Source organism: Rhinolophus sinicus, chromosome 2, assembly GCF_057876585.1.
Source record: "Rhinolophus sinicus isolate RSI-liver-muscle chromosome 2, RSI-T2T, whole genome shotgun sequence".
Lineage (NCBI taxonomy): Eukaryota > Metazoa > Chordata > Mammalia > Chiroptera > Rhinolophidae > Rhinolophus > Rhinolophus sinicus.
The window spans coordinates 73,259,865-73,281,365 of NC_142502.1; the positions used below are offsets into that span (position 1 = coordinate 73,259,865).

Genomic DNA, 21,501 nt, shown 5'->3' on the forward strand with positions numbered 1-21,501 from the left:
AAAAGTCCATCATAATTTAATATAGTAAATTCTCAAGCCAAACAAAATATTTGCCGGGGGGGCAGGAACGGGTAAGAGAAGAATATGAAAACATTAGGAAAAATTAAAATATATACAGTCTTTTCTTTAGCATTCTTAATGGCTTTATAGTCACTTTATTAGTTTAAGAACATAAAATATTTCATTGAAAACTTTTCTTGCCCATTAGGTTATTATTATTGATATTTTTAATTTGTATAGATAGTATAGCCAGGCAATACTGAAACATTTATTCATTCACATTTCTTTTAAGTTTTTAAATTTTGCTCCACATGTCTTTACAAACTGCTGAACTATAAGAAGTATGGCATCTCTTGATCTTTGCCAAAGGTCAGCAAAAACTTTTAAGAAATCAGCAGTGTAATAAAGAAAGTTACTTTGCGATCTTAGTGTCCTCCACGTGTTAACCAAATGAATCACCTACCTTTTCCCCTTAAAGAACGGATAAAAAGAATTTACTGCATTGAAAATTATTCTCTGAAAACATGTCTTGCTACATAAAACTTGATATGTTTTGTTATTTTTCTCAGTATTGATGGTCAACAGCTAGCTTCTTCCAATACTTTATTTTTATTATTATTGTTTTTACAGACTTATGAAACTTCTTAGTTTGTCTAGATTTTTTTAGAGCTTTCTCTTCCTTTATGTATGTCTAAATCTGTCCATTATCTCAACCTAAGATTAATTTGTTTTTTTCATATACTTCAGCAAGTAGAATATTCAGAAGCAAAAGGAGTTAGGAGGATTAAGTTTCATAGAGTCCCAAACTGCATTCTTAAATCAGATGATGTTATAGTTGAAAATGTCATAAAATAATGTTACATGAAGCCCACCTTTAAATCTTAGATCCAAGAGATATGTGTCATCTGTTGTACTTCATTCATTTTTAAACATTTTTAAGAACTTACTATGTCCCAGATTATCAAAACTTCAATTGATATTTATAGGCTGTGAAAATACGCCAATACACCTAAATTTGCTTCATTTTTGCTTCATTTGTACAAACAAGATTATGCCTGAATACTGGCAAAAAGCTACAAAAGCTATTATCAGAGCCATAATTCTTCTAAAACACCACTGTCAATAAATGTAAGTACATATAGCAGGAATCATAAAATTATTACATATTTCATGCTAAAGTTTTCATTTCCAGGAGGGGGGATACATTATTCAGAATATACTTAGCTTTCAGAGCTCAGGTACAGTTAAGCTCATGCCTTTCAACACAGAAGTGTGATTTTTACTTCCTTTGTTGGTTTCAAAGCCATATAAAAGGAGCTATGTTGCAAATCCCTTTAAACTCTAAAATCTCTAAATTAGTCTTGTCCTTCCTCTTTGCTCTGAGCTTTTCAAGCAATGGGGGTAGATGGGGAGGTTGCAGACTTCTTTAATTTCTACAGTAGTGGGTCCTTGATTTTGAAATCCCCTGGGTATCTTTTTAAAATACTGTCCCCTACCTTGTACTCACTCTCAACCTGGTTTAATTGGTGTGAGGGGTGACCTAGGCCTCAGGGTTTTTTAAGCTCCCCAAGTAATTCTAAACATAAAGCGAAGTTTGGGAACAATTGCTCTATACAATCACCAGTGAAGCCTTTTAAAATATACGCCTCAGTCTTACACACTCAGAGGTTTTTGTTTTTGTTTTTGATTCAGTAGCTCTAGGGTACAGGACAGCCATCTGTAATTGTTGAGTGGCAAAGATGATTCTGAAGCATAGCCAGAATTAAGAACCATTGCTGTATAAGTGTTTCCTCTCCTTCTCTTCCCGTGTATCTTCTACATCTTTGATACACAGTGGAGAACACAAGAGTATAGCTACCAAGTCAAATAAAATATACCTGAAAAAAGTCTGCAAGAAGGTTAATACTGGTTCTTCCTCTTTTTGAAATAACAGTGTACCCAGGAGAAAGAAATATAGATTGCTCTAGCTTTTGAGATAAAAACTGCAGCACCTCAGTATATAGGAAATGTAATAATGTGATCCCAAGACCCATGGTCTCCAAGTTTTCTTGATCATGCATCTATAAAATGGTGGGATGCTCTTTGAATATATATGTATTTATTTATTCATAGGTTATCTACATGTACTACTGTGGTTTTGTACATTATAAAAGATAAAAATAGACTTTTCAGACGGTGAATAAGATGAAATAAACAGTACATATATAAATTTAAATTTTTAAAAGGAAAAACCTTTTTATCACTTGAAAATTAGTAATAATAATGTTATTTATGGGAGCAATGTGTTGGAATATGTTGCATTTGATGTGCCTGCCGTTATTTTGCTTGCTGAGGTGGCTGACAACTTATATGAGGAAAAGTGTCAGCTCTACTATTTTCTTAGTGTTCGCTTCTGCTTGCATTATTAGAATTCTCTTCTATTGACTCTTTCTCTATAAGAATCTTTTGAATACACTGTCAGTTTGTCTTCATTAAAAATGGCTAATAAAATCCATACATTCTACTTTAAAAGGCAGGCATAAACTGTAATATGCTGTGATACACTGAGGGCAAACAACAAGTGAGGACACCATTAACCCCTTTGAATTGGAGAGATCATACGATATGTGATTATCTATATCAATCAATTTTAACCAAGAGCTGCAAGGCAAATAAAAGCTTTCTTTGTGGGTCTTTTTAGTAATCACAAATCCAGGAAACACATTTATGTAGAAACCCAACTGTGTTCCAAGGGGGAAAGAAAGGGACAGAAGTTATAAAGACAGAAAAAGGGGGACTTCCAAAGGGGTTATGTATGTTGCTTTGAAAGAGCAGTGATTGGTGCTGGCAAGCAGATTTACTCTATGCTATATGTGATTAATTGCTTATATCTGTTGCTAAAATTGTGAAAATTTTATATTTTAATAGAGAGTTTAGTGATGCAGAGTCAGCTCTAGTTGCTGTATTAGAATGTAGCTGTTTGGCTTAGCCCAGTTCAAAAGTAGTCTCACATGGATGTGATGTATTATTAACTCACCCTCCAGGCTCCATTTTAGATCGCTCTTCTGACGATATCAGCTCCATTTTGCTGTTTTTCTTTTACATCTAACATACTCCAGGACCAACTTATTTATTAAATATTAATAGTTTAATTTCTTTTGTTAGAATAAAAGTGAGTATAGATAGAAGTTCTAATATGTCTCTCCACACCCCACTGGATCATCTTACATACTCCTGGGGTGCTTACCCCCTACTTTGAAGACGGTTACACTAGATAGCTCCATAAAAAAAACCTTCCATGCACAGTTCTTATAAATCATTGTAATTAAATGAAGGTTGAATAATGAAATATGAATTCTAATAGGACTTCCGGTCTCTTTCCTTTGCCCTTATGCCAATGTCTGAATTTGATTATGAAACTATTCTCTATTTTATAGATGGAGAAATCAATACTGCACATGACTTCTGACATTCATCAAGAGTGTCTGAGGTTGCTATTATAGCTCTCAGATTACTTTTCTATTTTTCTTCCAATCTGAACATGGACTCTCTATTGCTGTTTAATATTTTAAAAGAGTTGGTTTAAAAATCTGGAATTTACTAATCAAGGCTGATAATGTGTTCTAAATGAATTTTGGCTGATAAGGTACAGCTAAACATAGCTATAGCTTGTCCTAATTATGCTTGTTTTTTTCAGCTTTCTACACAGAAGACAGTGCCATGGATACCCATGCTAAAATCCCTACCACTTTGGGCTATTGTCGTTGCACACTTTTCTTACAACTGGAGTTTTTATACTTTATTGACTTTATTGCCTACTTATATGAAGGAGATCCTACGGTTCAATGTTCAAGAGGTAAGAAAATATAATCCTATGCTTCTTATATAAAGCACATATTTTTAACTACACACAGAATTTGCTTTTATCTATGTGAAATTCATTTATTTTGTATCTTCCATTTACTCTGATATACTAAATTCTAAAGACTTCTTGCTTTGCTTCACAAGTGTTCTTTCTTTTCTCAGTGTGTGTTACTCTTGATTCAAGAGTTTGGCTGGTACCACCTTAACCATAATGTCCTACTAATGCCTAATAACATGCCAGGATATCAGACGGCAAACTCTAGCAGTACCAATATTCACTTTTAAAATGGATGGGAGCGGGACTGTGCTAGCAGCGGAGAGGGAGTCGGGAGGTGCTGGGTTCCTGCCCCGAGGCTGCTGTGCCACATCGCTGAGGCACTGGAAGAGCTGTAGCTGTAAAGCTGTGGAAGGAGGCCTTCCTGAAACTGCCAGTTCCTTTTGAACTCATCAAATTGAGGCAGTTCCTATTATCTCTATGTTGATGGATTTTGTCTTTAAAGAGATTGAGGAAAAGCCTTACGTGAAAGAGGCACAGTTTGTAAGGGAAATTGATGGTATTTTTGCTTTCAGAATGAGGCTAGATCAAAGACCTAATAAGAGCTAAAACAATTGTACACTTAGAAAGTATACATCCTTGTTACCTTGGACTAGGCAACAGTCTCTTACGTGTAACACCAAATGCACAAGTAACCAAAGAAAAAATAAATTGGACTTCATCAAAATTAAAAACTTTTGTGCATCAAAGGACACTATCAAGAATGAAAACCCACAAATGGGAGAAAATATTTGCAAATCATATATCTGATAAGGGCCTAGTACCCACAATATATAAAGAATTCTTAGAACTCAATAATGAAAAGACAAATAACGCTATTTTTTAAATGAGCAAAGGATTTGAATAGATACTTCTCCAAAAGATACACGAATGGCCAATAAGCCCAACAAAGATGCTCAACATCCTTTGTCATTAGGGAAATGTAAATCAAAACCATAACAAGATACCACTTCACACCTATTAGAATTTAAAAAAATAAAATAAAATAACAAGTGTTGTTGAGGATATAGAGGAAATGAAACCCTCAGACATTACTGGTGCGAATCTAAAATGGTGCAGCCACTGTGGAAAAAAGTTTGTCAATTCCTCAAAAAGTTAAATATAAAGTTACCACATGACCCAGAAATTCCATTCCTAGGTCTATACCCAGGAGAATTGAAAACATAGTTCCACAGAAATACATGTACACAAATGTCCATAAAAGCATTACTCATTATAACCAAAAAGTATAAACAACCTAAATGTCCGTCAGCTAGTGAATAGACAAAAGACGGTATGTTAATACAATGGAATATTAATCCACCACAAAGTGAAAGATAGCCCTTGTTGGGGCCCAGGGCAGGCCACCCAAATATACCCTACAATGGCATAGTGATTATTTCTAATTAAAATCATGTGAAAAGAAGCTGGCGTGGGAGAGCTAACTCTCCTGCTATTCTAAATTTAGAAAAAGAGAATAAAAGTCTCATCACCTTTTTTTTCCACTGGACCTGCAAACGGAGATTCTAGGAGGCTGACAAGGTAAGAAAAATCTTACCTGTGTGCCATCTCATTGTCAGGTTTTCCAAGATCTCTTTGCTGCTGCAGTCCTAGGAAAAGGCAGTTTTTCCTAGCCGTGAGGTCTCCTGGCTGACTAGCCAAAACTATCGGGGACGGAAGAATTCCCCCTCTTCTATACTTCTTTAATTCTTATGACTGGATTAGTAATAAAATAATAAAATTGACACGAGACTAGATTAACAAAAGAAGAACCAATTTAATGTATGCCCATGGGAAACTCACAATATGATGCTCAGATCATAAAATGAGAGTCAAAGGAATGACAAACCAGGCACCTTTTTATACCTTTTAAACAACAACACAAAAAAAAACAATAACTTTTTGAAAAATTGACAGGACAAAGAAAGTTAGTGCTCATTAGTAAGGAATCTAAGCAAGGTTTGGAGTTAGGTAGTAAATTGGTAAAATCCTTTCAAGGTTTGCTTACACAGGATTTTCAACTCTGGATTTTTTAACCCTTGTGATAACAATGTCTCAGCTCTCAGAAACAGGAGGAGATTTATTTCCTGCTTTGAGAGAGACAGAGAAGAGTCAGTGAGCTCCTCCTACTCCTGCTGTTTCTCAGGTGATTTTAGTTTGAAATTATCAATATGCCATTGTGGGATATGTTGGGGTGGCCTGTCCTGGGCCCTGACACCCTAAAAAGAAAGAAGCAGCCTGGATGATGAATGTAAAGATAGCAAGGCTTCAACACACTGCACTGGCTACATGGACAGCTTTAAATGCTGTTAAAGTGAATCTTTAGTCACCCATTTTTCAAAGCATACTGAAAACATAGGCCACATGGGCCAAACCTTGAACTTCATTCAGGCAGGTACACTGTGAAGAAATCCTCTGCCTATTGGTGAAAAACAGGATCACTTATTCCGAAATATAGCCATGAATGGCATTGACAGACATTAAACTGGAACAAGGCTTTGGCAATAGCATGGAATGGATTTGTTGTGAGCAACATTATTTTTCCTAAATTCTATGTTAATAGAGCCTGACTAATCTACTACTGCAGTGATGAATTGCATTCAGATTTAAAGATTATTCCACTGAGAGATTTTAAGTTCTATAATGAGAGACTAAAACAAGAATCTTTTGTGTTGCATTTTCGTATAAAAAAAGACATTTACTTTTTGAATCAAAATTAAAAGAAACGTGACTAGAGTTTGAAAATAATTCTCTAGTTGCATGGAAGCCTTTTTTTATTATTGAGGTAACACTGGTTAATAACATTTTATAAGTTTCAGGTATCCAAAATTATAATTTGATATCTGCATAGGCTATAGCATGCTCACCATCAAAAGTCTAGTTACGATCCATCATCATATATTTGACCCCCTAGAAACCTCTTTTGAACATGAATTTTTTTTCTTGAAAATCAATATATTACCTTTATGAAATGGCCTTTGCTTAAGCTAAAGCTTGCTTTGAGAAGCATTGTATTCAAAATTATAATCTCTCAATTGAAAATCACCTGAAGTCTAACTGAACCGAATCCCTACAACTAAGGACATACAGAAGAAGCCACCTCAAGACTGGTAGGAGGGGCAGAGATGCAGAACAGGCTGATCCCACACCCTCATATGACCATTCAAAATTGGGAGGGATCTCTCAGCTGCGGAGGTCCACCCCCACCCTGGAGGAGTGAGGGGTCCCAGACCCACACCAGGTTCTCTAGCCCAGGGTTCCAGTGCCAGAGGGAAAAGTCCCTATAACTTCTGGCTGGTGAAAACCAGTGGAGACTGTGGCTGAATGAGATACTGGAGCCCTAGGCACTCGTCTTAAAGGGCCTGCACATAGACTTACTCAATGATGGTCTCACTCTGAGCTCCAGCAGCTTAGAAGGCACCAGGGACATACAGTGTGGAACTAAGTTGTCTGGCCTCAGGACGAGGGCTAGAGGAGCAGCTTTCTTCTGGAGGGAGGAGCCGGCAGAAGCCATTGTTTCTTTGTTGAGCCCTCCCCCGCCCTGCGCACAGACGCAGGCAGATGCCATATCTTAGTGTCCATCCAGCTGGATAAGGCCTTTCATTTGCCCTGTCCTAGTGATTCCCTAAGACCCTGCCCCACCCAGCTTTCAGACACACCCAAGCTGCTTCCGGTGGCTTTTCCATACAAATGGCTTTTCTTGGCTCATGCTGCAGGCTTTCCTAAAATCTCTGAAAGGTTCACAAAACCTAAACAAACAGCAGACTGAAAATAAAGGGATGGGGAAAAGATATTTCGTGAAAATGGAAAAAAAAAAGGCTAAATTAGCAATACTTATACCACACAAAATACACTTTAAAACAAGAGACAAAGAAGGACCCACTACACTAATCCCTCTTCTGGGTATTTATCTGAAGAAACCCAAATGCTTCTTCAAGGGGATATGTGCATCCATGTGTTCATGGCAGCATTGTTATTAATGGCCAAGATGTGGAGGCAGCCTGGGTGTCTATCAATGGATGAATGGAAAAAGAGGAGATGGTACATTTACACAATAGAATATTGCTTGGCCAGGAATGGGAATGGGTTCTAGCCATCTGCAATGGCATGGATGGACCTAGAGGGTATTGTGCTGAGTGGAGTGTCAGATAGAGAAAGACAGATACAATGTGATTTCCCTTATATGTGGAATCTAAAGAACAAAATAAACAAAACAGAAACAGACTCATAGATGCAGAGAACATTCTGATGGTTGCCAGATGAAAGGGGGTTTGGAGAGTAGGTGAAAAAGGGGGAGGGATTAAGAAGTACAAATTGGTTGTTACACAGTAGTTATGGGGATGCAGGGTACAGCATAAGGAATATAGTCAATAATATTATAATAACTATGTATGGTGTCAGAAGGGTACTAGATTTATAGGGGTGATAGATGGGAAGAGAGTTGGAAGCACGGTAAAAAACGTGAAGAAATTAAGAAGTACAAATTTGGTAGTTACAAAATAGTCATTGGGATGTAAAGCGTAGGGAATATAGTCAATAATATGGTAATAACAATGTATAGTGCCAGGTGGGTACTAGACTAGTCAGGGGGTTCACTTCTTAAATTATATAAATGTCTAACCACTATGCTGTACACCTGAAACTAACATAAAATAATATTGAATGTCAACTGTAATTGAAAAATTTTAAAGGGGGGAAGGTATAGGGGAATAAGAGGCCCAAATTTCCGGGTATAAAATAAATAAGTCATGGGGATGTAATGTACAGCATAGGGAATATAGTCAATAATACTGTGATAGTGTGATACAGTGTCAGATGATTGCTGGACTTAGCACGGTGATCACTTTAGGTATATAAATGTTGAATAACTGTGGTGTACACTTAAAACTAATATAATATTATATGTTATCTATATTTTAATAACAATCTTAAAAAATAATAGAGCAAATAGATCAAGAGAAAATAAAATTATAATCTTTCATTAATTAAAAATTTTAAAGCTCTTAATCTTCTGTTATAAGCTTGCTTTTTCATATAAGTTTAGTTTCATTAGTTATCCTCACTTTTCTTTTCTCCTAGTTTTTTCCAATTCTAGCAGTCCTATTTCTTACAACTCACTGAGAGTTGGGGCAATATCTATTACCCTGTTTTGCATATTAATATTTTGGAATCCATTTTTTAAATAAATGAATATAAGGAATCATATCCTTGAACAGGAAGATGCCCATGGAAAGAATAAATGTTGAAGATTTTAGTAGTTTTAGGTTATTGGGGGAGTTTTTAACATTGGAACTTTAAGTGGAAAAAAATCAGTAACTCTGATGAATTATCAGTCTTTTTCCACCGGGGAACAAGACCAAGATCCAAAAATTCACTTCTTCATTTGCTACAGTTCACTCGTGTAGGATTCTGCCACAAGTAAGGATAGATGTGATTCCACTATGCAGAAGTCTAAATAGCATAAAATTTAAAGAGGAAATTACACAGCTGAGTACCAGAAAGAAACAAAAATCTTCAGTTACAGAAGTAGAACTGGAAGCATATACCATCTGAATATAGAGGAGCACAAACCATGATGAAAAAAAATTAAATATTTTCTTAAGCACACTTAAATTTAAAATATTAACACATTTTTTCTGATCTGCACCATGAATGATACTTAAATGGAATTATTGCAAGATTTAAATATCACTAATAAAATAAATATCTTTCTGCCTTTTTGTGTTTATAAACACTAACAAGTGTACCCATCTCTCTTAGACTGTAAAAACATTTGTATTTATCAGAATTAGGCAATTTAGCACAAACCTGAGGTAAAATGAATAGAAGAAAGTTCTCTTTTTTTTTTTCCGAGTATGTGTTCTTTTACAGAACTTGTGATTTCCTAAAAAACTGCCAAATCATTTCCTACAAAGCAAATGACACATTTCCATGATAAATTCTGTTTCATATCTACTGGTGTTTCATTTTGTTTAGGTGGTAACTTAAAGGAAAAGGGGGGGAAACAGAGGCCTCCCTATCACCTCATTGCCTTTGTCCTCCGCTCAAAGCGTGGGCCAGGCCACTGGGCTCCTGCCCCAGGTGGTGCTCACTTTAGAATAATTCATCAGGCTACACATGTGATTTATGTGGTTTTCTGTATCTGCGTTTTATTTTATAGTAAAATATATTTTGAAAATAACTAAATATGTGAAAATTGAAGACGGAAACTGTTCAGTAGGGAAATCCATAGGCCAATAGGAAGACTTGCCTCACTCACTGAAGCTACAGCCCAAGTCCCACAATAACAGTCAAGATTACCTTGAGCAGACCCGACTGTGCTGAGCTCTGGTTCCCTCTAAGACAGCATCTTTGAGCCTGTGTGACCTGAATCCCCAAATCCTTCTAAAAACCAAACTTATATACTATAACAAATAAAAAGTAACAGTATACTGCTTTGTATTTCCTTTGTTTTCAAGTGATAGAAGATGTGTGTGTTGTTTTGGTTCTTCCTCCCACCATAATTAACCCTGTATCTTGTTCCTTCCAGAACGGGATTTTATCTGCAGTGCCTTATTTCGGCTGTTGGTTATGTATGATCCTATCTGGTCAAGCCGCTGACCATTTAAGGGCAAAATGGAATTTTTCAACTATATGTGTTCGAAGAATTTTTAGCCTGATAGGTAAGTGAAGTGAATCAGGTATTGTTTTGGCTTGCAGTTGTTTACTACTGTGTTTACAGTGCAAGACAAAGTAAAAATGATACTAGTCATTATTTTGTTCACATATTAAAACAGTATGTTTTAATGCATGTAGTATATTTCTGTGTAAGATGGCTTTTTTTGAACTATGCATTTTGAGGATTAAGTTTTATCTCTACCATAGTCTTAAAAGGATAAAAAATATCTTGCTTTGCTGAATATCATCTCTAGAATTTTACAAGTCACTTTGTTTTCAGCTCTGAGTTTGCAATGAAGACAATATTTTAAGCTTGCACTCCTTTTCTAAGTGAATACATTTTAAATTTAAATCCAAAAATATCTCCTAATATCATTATATCAAATGAGGAGCTATAAATCAAATAACTCAAAGGAACTTAAAATACCATGTGTTTCAGACTCTGCTTTCAGAAAAATAAATTTTAAAACTATCTAGGATAACTATTCAATTTCTTTAAAGAGTAAGTAGAGACCCTGGAAGTTGTTAATGGCAATACTTCAGTAATTACATTGTGAAAGGACCCTAGTCAGAATAATTCTACAAACACCTCCTGAGCTGGTACCACTGAAGGGTGCTGTCCTGTTCTACTGCTTACTTACTTGACGCTCAAGAAATTTTTCCACATCTGCAAGTGAAGTAAATCCCTATAGATTCAAAAAAAGGCGTTTGTCTTTTTTGGCTTCCCGTGGACCTGCTCTGTCCAGTATGGTAGCAACTAGCCATATATTGCTATTTAAATTTAACAATAAGGTCCTTGGTTGCAGTTACAGTCCATACAAATACAACACTGCCATCATAACGAAGAGTTATTGGATAGCTCTACTGTAAACAAAGAAAAAATGGCAGCCCATTCATGAGGTCACTTCCTGTGTTTCTTGTATTTTATGCTTAACTGCCTGTAATAAACTGCATATTGTTTTCAGTTGTTAAAACCTAGATGGAGTGTTTTAATAACTTTATTCAACAATGTTTATTATGTAGTTTATCTTCTTTGGTTATATGAATTTTAAATCACACTGTGTCGACTGTTGCCTCTCTGGGACCATATTTTTCAGTCATTCTCTTCTTGCTCTTTTCTCTAACATTGAAGAACTTTAGCTGAGTCCTGGTCACATGTAGATTTAATAACATTGCATAATGAGGTTTTCCTTTTCCTTTTATATTAGTTGCATTATTCCAGAAGTTTTTTCACAAAACGACATCATTTAAATTTAGACTCTTCTAGGCAGTACAATGTTTCCACAGTAGGTGGCAGTAATATCCAATCTCGGATTTATACCATATTAAGGTAGAGGAAGCAAATATTAATGCTGGGGCTTCTTTTTCTTTTTATAACTTTTAAACTTCAGGAATGATTGGACCTGCAGTGTTCCTTGTAGCCGCAGGATTTATAGGTTGTGATTATTCTTTGGCTGTTGCATTCCTAACCATATCGACAACACTGGGAGGCTTTTGCACTTCTGGATTTAGCATCAATCATCTGGATATTGCTCCTTCGTAAGTACTAGTCTAAAGACTGGCTGTGGTTAACTTTAAATTATTTTTTTAATTGTGTTAAAATGTATATAACCTAATATTTACCATTTTAACTATTTTTAAGTGTACAGTCCTGTGGCATTAAGTGCATTCACATCGTTGCGCAATCATCATCACCATCCATCTCCAGAACTTTTTTATCTTCCCAAACTGAAACTCACTACCCATTAAACACTAACTCTACACTCCCCCTTCCTCCATCTCCCCAACCCCTGGTGACCACCATTCTATCCTTAAATGCTTTATCCTTAGAGCATTCTTATAAGTATTCTTGAGCTATTTTATGACTAAGGAAACCCAGATTCGGAGAAGTTAAGTGATTTGTCTTACACTACACAGCTAATAAATGATAAAGCCAAAATTCAACCTAAGATTCTTACTGTTAAGCCCAGAATTCTTTCTACAGCTATTTCTCTGGAAATATTCTTTGAGCTACATACTTCTAGAATTTGTTTTGTGCCAGTTGACAAGGTAGAGGAGGGGACTGTAAATAATTTAACCCAGAAGGTTTGGTACACTTAATTTTGTTTTAAATAATGGATATGAATTAATTTTTGGAGAAGACAGGTGGGCACTTACCATCTTTCCTCTACCCCAAAGCCTTCATACCTAGACTACCTCAGAATCTTCTGATTCCAATGACTCCTCAGTCTCCCATCCTTTCAGTAAGTACTTCAGGATAAGTTCTAAGCTGACCTTCATAGAACTCAAACAGACCTTTGAAATTCTAATCCAATCTCTTATTTTATATAAGAAGTCCAAGAAGTTTCCAGAGAGTTAGAGTCTTAGTATGCCCAGCTCCTGTCTGCCAATCTGTAGTGCCTTTTACTAAGGCTCATTCTCGGCTCCCTGTGGCCGTGCCTTTTCCTGTCCATCCATCTGAATCCTTCCCAGTTCTTTATGAAGCCTTTCCAGCCCATTACTGTCTACTTTTATCTCTTTCTTTTCTCAGTGCATTCCATTTATAATTTTATGCTAAATGCATCTGTATTCACTGCCTTACCTTGATTTGTAAATATTTCTAAATGTAACTCTTATCTCCCAATTTGGATGTAAGCTCCCTCAGACTGAAACATCTTATATATCCGTATTACAGCTTCTGCAAAAGGAGATGCACACCCAGTCCATACTTGTTGAGTAGTTGATTTATATCATCATACCAAGAAAGTAGGAGCTTCAGTTCTACATATACCCTTAACAGTGGGGAACCAAGGAAAGGAAACCAGTAAGTTAGGCACTGGACCAAGAAACTATTTGAAATACAAGGTAACCTAAGCAAAAGCTCTGGACTATAAGCTCTGAATGTGCAAGGGCCAAATCTGTGTTAATTACCACAGCAGTCAGTACCAGCACCTGGGCCTGTGCTGGCCCATGGTCAGTGTGCAGTCAATTGCATGAATAGAAGCATGAAAATAGACTTTCGTACTCAGCACCATGTTAAAATTCTTTCTGAAAAACTATTTGTGTATTAACCTTACTGTTTGTCAACACTTTTCTTTAAAGCTCTTTCTTTTCTATTTATGTACGATAAAATCAATTTTTATATTCTCTATTAAATTAAAATACAGAATTCTCAGCCAACATGCAAAATCCTCCACACTATGGCCCCAGCCTATCTTTATAATTTTACTCCTCCCTCTCTCACCTCACCTTCTAATTATTCTTTGCCCTAGCTGAACTAAACTACTCTTTATTTTCCAAACACACACACACACACACACACACACACACACACTCACACTTTCAGAACTAGAAATAGAATCGATTAATTATTAAACCCATTAGTTACAATCTTTGTAGTGTTTAAATTTTGAATTTCAAATTTATCCTTTGTACAGTTTTATATGATTTTTATTTTTAAACTAGAAGTTTACATTAATCCTGGTTAAATATAAAACATTCTGTATTTCTAATATGACTATAGTGGCTGAATTACATTTTTAAATGCATAAGGATCTGATAATCAGAATAATAATAAAACTATTACACTATGTGGGAAGTCTATTGTGATCAAAAAACTCTTTGAATGTATCTCTTATCCAATTTAGCAACGTAATCATGTTTTCACATCCCAAGATTGGTCACGCATGGACGTTTTATTATAGTGCCGGTCACATAGGGTGTGCTCAGTAAATACTTGTTGAATGAATGAATCCCTAGTTTTAATCACAGGACTAAATGTCTAATATTGGAAGTATTTATAATACAGCAGAGACTTTTGTCAAAAAGAAAAGAAATTAAAATAGAGGGAAGAATTTTGTGAACCTTACAAGCTAGGAAATGTTTATTGAGAATATATATTGGTGAGTTAAGAACTGAAAGAGTTTAACATGATGAAAGAAAAGAATACTTGAAAAGCAAAAACTTCAAGAAAACATGGTTAAACTTAGTGGTAAGTTGAAAGATCTGACACACACATAACTGAAATAATAAAGAACCCCTTGAAGTTGAAGGAGCAAAGGCCTAAGAAGTCATTTCCATAGAAGAGAGGATAGGAAGGAGCCTACTTACCTAAACAAATTGCTGCACAGTGACTCGAAGCACGTATTTGAGGTTTATAAAGCAGAAACTAAGTCTGATTACTAAAAAAAGGATTCAAGGAAATAGCAAATTATTAAAGGGCTGAAATATGTTCCTTTATGCTACTGAGTAGAAAAGGAATCTAGGAAGGATTTCACTTGAAGTAAGTTAAATAAATGACATTGTTCAATTATATGGTATATAGAATCATAGAAAGTTAGAACTAGGAAGGGATGAGAGTAATCTCACCCCTTACTACTCACAGTGTGGTCCATGGACCAGTGACATCAGCATGATGTGGAAGCCCATGAGCAATGCAGAATCTCAGGCATCACCCCAGACTTCCTGAACTATTAATAAAATCCACGTTTAAGATCCTTGTGTGACTCTCATGCACATTCAAATGTGAAGCCCTGGTCTAGTCCAGTCCTCTCCTCATACAACAAACATCTATAGAGTCCTTACTTTAGTACTTTACATGACTCTACAAAAGATAAAACCTACTCCGACTTGCAAGGAGATTAATCTACTTGAGGAAAAAAAAACAATAGAAAACAAAAAATTGTAATACGTTGTGATAATCCATTCTTATCAAATGCCTGCCTGCCAAGTGCCAGCCATAACACAGTCCTGGCCTGTGGAGCTTTTAGTCTAGTGTGGTAGGCATGAAGACTCACACAAATAAAAACCAACTTTTTGAAGAAAAAGTGAAAGAATAAAATAGGGGGATATAATATAGTTCAGGGAGTCAGGGAAGTGTCTCTGAGGAAGTGATATTTAAGCTAAAACCTGAGAATAAGTAAGAAGTTAGCTAGGCAAAAATGGAGTGGTATCCCTGACAGAAGAATTTACATAAGAGGATAAAAGAAATTGTGCGTGTCTTGGTCTAGTTGGGCTGCCATCACAAAATACCATAGACTGTGTGGCTTAAACAACAGAAATTTATTTTCTCAGAGATCTAGAGGTTATTAGTCCAAGATCGAGGTGCCAACATGGTTTTGGTTTCTGGTGAGAGCTCTCTTCCTGATTTGCAGGTCTGCCTTATTGCTTTGTGCTCACATGGCCTTTCCTAGGTGTGTGCATGCATGCATGTATGTGTGCAGAGAGGGACAGAGCTCTGGTATCTCTTACTCTTCTTATAAGGCCATAGCAGAATATTTCAGTTAACCGAGAGAAGACCATTTGTGGCTGAGAGGCCGAGAAGAAAGCCACTGGGAACTAAGCAGGAGCTTATAGTAAGCATTTTATATTGTATCCAGAGCAAGTAGGACATAACATTCTCTGTATTTTAAGATCACTTGTGTGTGGACAAGAGTACAAGTAGAGGAAAGCAATTAGGAACCTATTGCAGTAACCTAGATGAGAGATGGTAGGGTGTAATAGGAGATATAAAGAAGTAGATAGATTTGAGATGTTTTGTAAGTACAATAGATGGGACTTCACATCTATTAGAACTGAAGAGTAAGGAAGATATCAAGGATGATGATTTCCAGATATTTTACTTGGGCAACTGGGTAGATAAATGTGCCATTTATGGAATTGGGATGTCTAAAGGAGGAAGAGTCTTGGGGAAGATAAAAATTTCAGACATGTTAACATTTAGACATTTGTTTTTTAAAAATCTAGGAAATAGTAGTAGTACTAGTGAAACTCAGAAAAGCAGCCCAACTGGAAATGAAATTTGGGATGAATAATCCACATATCAGAGTATTTAAAGACAAGGATTGCCTGCGGAGAGAGGGTAGAATGACAAGTGATCCCAGGACTGGATTTTGACCTTTGGAGATCAGAGAGGAACTAACCAGAAAAGAAAACTAAAAAAGGAGCAACCAGAGAGATAGAAGGAAAATCAAGAATGTGGTGTCAAGGAAGCCAAGAATATCCAGTCTTCAATTCAAGAATGAAATCTAAACGAGAGATAAAGATTTAGGAGTCATCAACATATGAGTAGTATATGAAGCCCTGAAATTGGATAAAATTACTCAGCAAATTGTGATGAGAACCTTGGGCTTCCATTAAGAGAAAGAAGAGCCTGATGCAAAGATAATTGATAAGAAGCAACAGTGGAAAGATAAGGAAAATAAGTAGAGCCTGGGATTCCCCAAAGGGAGGGCTTTGATCAACAGTGTCAGATGCAGCAATAGATTGAAAAATCTTAACTGTTAGTCTTTGATTTCTCTGTGACATACAAATCACTAAGAAAGAAGACAGGCAAAGTAAAAGACTTGAGAATGATAAAGGTTTGGAATAGCTACTGAAAAAAATAGTCGCTAAGAACTCATAGATGGGATTTTTGTCATTGATAAGGATCCGCTGAAGTTGGAGATTAATTTTGCACTCTCACTATCGCACTAAGTTGTTATTTCTTTCTGTGGCATCCAGCAGCCCACGTGTAGGATGGAAATGTGCCGTTGGATTGATCTAGGCTTGAGATTTTAACAAGCTTAGTGTTGATGAGCAGTCAAAGTGGTATGGAAATTGAGAGTTTGGGCACAAAAGAGGTCTAGGCTGTGTTATCTCTTAGATGCTTTTAGTTGAAATAATAGAAATCCTAATTTAAGACGGCTGAAGAGCATCGATTCATAATCTATCTGGACTTTACTAAAGTCCAGAAGCAACAGGCAAGAGTTGATATCCAGCTGTCTACTAATATTACCACAGACTTGTTTCTTTCCTACTCTCCACTCTGCCTTTCATCCTACTAATTTTATACTAGGGCTGGGTCGGCTTATAAAATCACACGACCAGAATTACATATGTCTTCATTTACATCAAGCAAGAAAGAACAGGATCATTTTCTCTCCATGGAAATAAGTCCTGGGTTTCATTTTGATTGAATCAAACTGAGTCACATATCCACCCCTGAACCAATCCCTATGACCCAGGGAATGCCATTTGACTTTAGGACAATCAGCACCCACCCCTAAAGTTAGAAGCAAAAGAGTTGGTGCCCCTCAAACCTTACGGGAATGGGTGCGGAGGAGGCCATCGGTAACATCAGTTACAACACATAAAGATGTGAACACAAAGGACTCATTTTGAAGATGAAGAAACTCAGGCACAGAGAAGTTACGTGATGTCCAAAATCACTGCTTGTAAATGGCAGACCTAACACTTGAATCCAGGTCTTCCAGCTCCATGGTCCAGGGGTCTTTCTGCTACATTAAGTTGCCTCTCAAATACTTATTGGGAAGATCTTAATAATTGGTCATCGTAAAGGAACTAGAGGTTATTTTTGAGAACTCATTGCAGAGAACAGATACATACTCTGGTTGCCTCAGTTAATGTGAGTTTATTATAAAATAAAGTAAGTGAATATGACATGTAAAAATGATAGGGGACATAAAATTGGCTTAGCAACCACCCAGCCAGAAGGAAGGTAATAAGCCACCCACTCCATTTCATGGAGCTGAAAGGTAGTTCAGTATTCATCAGGTGCCTGAAGTCTCTCAGGAGCTCTGGAATCTGTCAAGGGTCCTACTCTGCTCTCTTCAATTGGCAATGAAGGGCAATTGGATCGTGAAATAGAAGCTGCAACTATTGTTAAAAGAAGAAAGTGGATGCTGGAGAAGAAAAGAACAAATATGCATGGTACCCACCTTCAAAGCGTGTCGTGAGGATTAAATAGAACACAGAGACACGAAACATTCAGCATATATGTACTAAATGCATTTGCACACAATTCAGTTATTATTTTCTGGCTAACGTTGAGTCAGGGGCCATGACCAGGGTCACAAATCAATCCAAGTATAACAATAAAGGGATGGATGATTGGTGAGCTCTTAGCAAAGAAAATATTGATTACTAAGGAGCTACCATTAGATCATTAAGATCCAAAACAGCAAAACAGTCAAATTTCTCAATGTCATTTTTAGCTTCATACATAGAGGAAACACAGTGTATTTGTTCTATCAGGATTTCAACAAGGTCTCCCATAATATCCTTTTGGACAGGGTGGGAAGAAACGTGCAATTAGGTAGATATGCAATTACCAAATTTCAGTGTCATAGCAAGCTGATTAACAGATCCGGTCATTTAACACGCACTGAGCCAGGCACTGTACCGAATGTTGAAGACAAACACGAAAGTAACGTGGTCCCTGCTTGCATCTATATAAGCATGTGCTGGCATGAGTGGTGGTAAGGTCACGACCTGAAGCACATACTGGACAACTTGGAGGTGGCGTCCTGCAACTGGGCTTCAAGCACCTACATCTTAGAGACCCTGATCCAGCCCTGACATTCTGTGAGGCTTATACATCAGAAAAGACATTTATCTAGATATGGTATGAAGCTAAACCATTGAGTAACATAAATGATACCAGCAAGTAGTTGTAGAAGTCAGGAGAGAATGGTGAGTGTCTATATGCCTCAGGTAATGAACAGTGCTGTACTTGCTCTAAGCTGACTGAGGCACCAGATGGATGGCTTTGACCAACATATGTATGTAGGTGAACAACACATGAAATTTTTAAAATTATACAACTATATAAATGTAAGATATGATCTCATCAAAGTCAAAATTATTTCTCTCCCTTATATTTTAATTCAACCCTACATATGAGCTTTCATTTTTTTATTTTCCAAGTAGAATTTCTTGTTTCAAAGCATACTAGTTGTTTCTAGTTCCATGTATCTTAGTTAACTGGGGGTTTACATATCTTATGACCATATTATTACTTAGTTGCTATTCATCTTTGGTAACAGCTGAGTGCCCATGCAGTGGATATTATCTGCTATTTTGAACAAGAACACCTAAGGGGCACAGACCTTAAAGCATTCAGCACTGGGGCTTGTGGTGAAAAATTAGGCATAAGAAAATTGATCTTTCCTACAGGCTGAATTCAGTGATAACCATGTTTTTAACAAGGCAGCGTTAGAGATTATAACATTATAATATTAAGTACCAATTTGGAATCAGACAAATTGAGTAACATTTTATGGTCTTTATTTTTTCATCTATAGAATGAAGATAATAATCCCTACCTCATGGGGTTGGGATTAAAATGGGATTTTAGCATATGTTAAAATATATATATGTTATTAAATATATGGATATATATATATATATATATATATATATATATATATATATATATATATATATATGATACTTAGAACCATGCCTGACGTAAGATATTTCAATAAACAGTCAGTATTCCTATTAACATATAAATGTGCAGATAGTATTTGCTAAGCCTTTTCTTCTATAGACTGAAATAGAGGTTATCTATGGAAAATTTTGTTGCCCAGATTCAAGGGAATTGGATAAAGTTTTAACTGTTAATCCCACAGAAGTCAAGTACTCCAATAGCACCGAATCCAGACTGAGTCCGTACGACATGTTTTTTCCAAGCAGTCATCAATCTTTCATGGCCCTTCCTGGCCAAGTGTAACATAAATACTTGAATGAGCTTCTTGGTGCTGACATTTAGAATTTCACAACATTCATCTGCACTTAATATCTGTCACTGAAATGGCCTGGCAACATTGCCGTCACTTCCTCCTACTGCCAAGGTGTTAATGGTTTAAAAAAAAAAAAAAAAAAGACAGGTTCTGCCAAGCTTGGTTAATTTAAGATACACTCCCTAAGGGGCATAAGCCAAAAAGATCTGTACCACATCGTTTTGTTATTGTATCCTGTATGCATGAGTTTTGAACATAAAAGTTTGTTATGTTTGTAGATAATTAGGTTCAATGGGATTTTTTATTCAGGCATTGTACGTATTAGTCAACTCAAGCTGCCATACAAAATGCCATAGGCTGAGTAGATTAAAAAACAGAAATATATTTTCTCCCACTTCTGGAGGCTGGAAGTCCGAGATCATGGTGCCAGCATGATCGGGTTCTGGTGAGGACTCTTCCTCACCTTCTCCCTGTGTCTTCACATGCCCTTTCCTTGATTTGCTCACAGAGATCAAGAAAGATCTCTCTCTCCATCTTCTTATAAGTCCACCGATCCTATTGGGTTAGGACCCATGCTTATCTCGTTTAACCTTAATTTACCTCCTAAAGCCCTGTCTCCAAATACAGTCACATTGGGAGGTTAGGACTTCCACATATGGATTTTGAGCGGGCACAATTCAGACCATAACAGGGACTCTTTCTTACCTAAAACAGGGAGAGGAATTTCAGCTCAGTAGTCTGCAGCCTAGGTACTGAGGATCCCAAGCCTCGCAGAAATAGTATTACCCACAGTAAGATGACACAGACTAGTAGACATCAAGCTTCATTCATTTTGACTGGAATTTTATAACAACACTGATCATCTCATGAAAAATTGAAAGCTCTAATTGGACTTTTTCTATGTGTAGATGATTTTTATGAAAATTAATAAATGCCATTTACTGGGTTAACTAATTTTTAACTGTACCACCACCTTTAAGTTTTCTTACTAAAGGCATCAAACCTAAATCTAATGAACCCTCTAGGATCTAGAGTCTACATATACCAGTGTACAGTGTACAGGAAGTACAGGGTACATGAAACTATGTGAAATGGTACCTCAGGGAAGCAATCTACAAAAATCTAGAAAGTCGGACTATCTACAGGATAAAATCCCAGTTTCTTCAATCAAAGAGAAAGAAAACAATAAAAAAAAAAAAAAGAAAAAGGAACAAACCATTGCTACACACAACAACTTGGAATGATGCTCAGCAACCTTAGTATGCAATTCAAAGGTTACATACGAATCCATTTATGTGGAATTTCTGATCAGGAATCGTCACCTTCTGAGCCAATGCCCACGAGGCGTGCTAGTCTCCATGGGACACAGCTCCAGCAATTAGTGCAGCCAGAGCCCCATGGATCCATGCATGGGGCCTCGAACAACTGTGGGTCATGTGCCACTTCTCTGGTCATCATGTACTG

General features: G+C 36.5%; 2 protein-coding genes across 6 annotated transcripts in view; one reads left to right on the forward strand and one right to left on the reverse strand.

Annotated features, from left to right (window-relative positions):
- CD109 (CD109 molecule) overlaps positions 1-21,501 on the reverse strand; it is a 208,463-nt gene that overhangs the window by 171,524 nt on the left and 15,438 nt on the right. The gene's annotated exons all lie outside the window — the stretch shown is intronic.
- Positions 1-21,501, forward strand: part of SLC17A5 (solute carrier family 17 member 5) — a 51,853-nt gene that overhangs the window by 23,968 nt on the left and 6,384 nt on the right. For 4 of the 5 annotated variants that reach the window (XM_019749319.3, XM_074333206.2, XM_074333205.2 and 1 more), the window contains 3 exons: positions 3,677-3,835; positions 10,407-10,539; positions 11,926-12,073. In XM_019749319.3, coding sequence (XP_019604878.2) covers positions 3,677-3,835; positions 10,407-10,539; positions 11,926-12,073 — 440 coding nt within the window. Of the gene's footprint in view, positions 1-3,676; positions 3,836-10,406; positions 10,540-11,925; positions 12,074-13,208; positions 13,379-21,501 lie in introns of all 5 variants that reach the window. The other variant, XR_016020269.1, reaches the window with a different exon arrangement.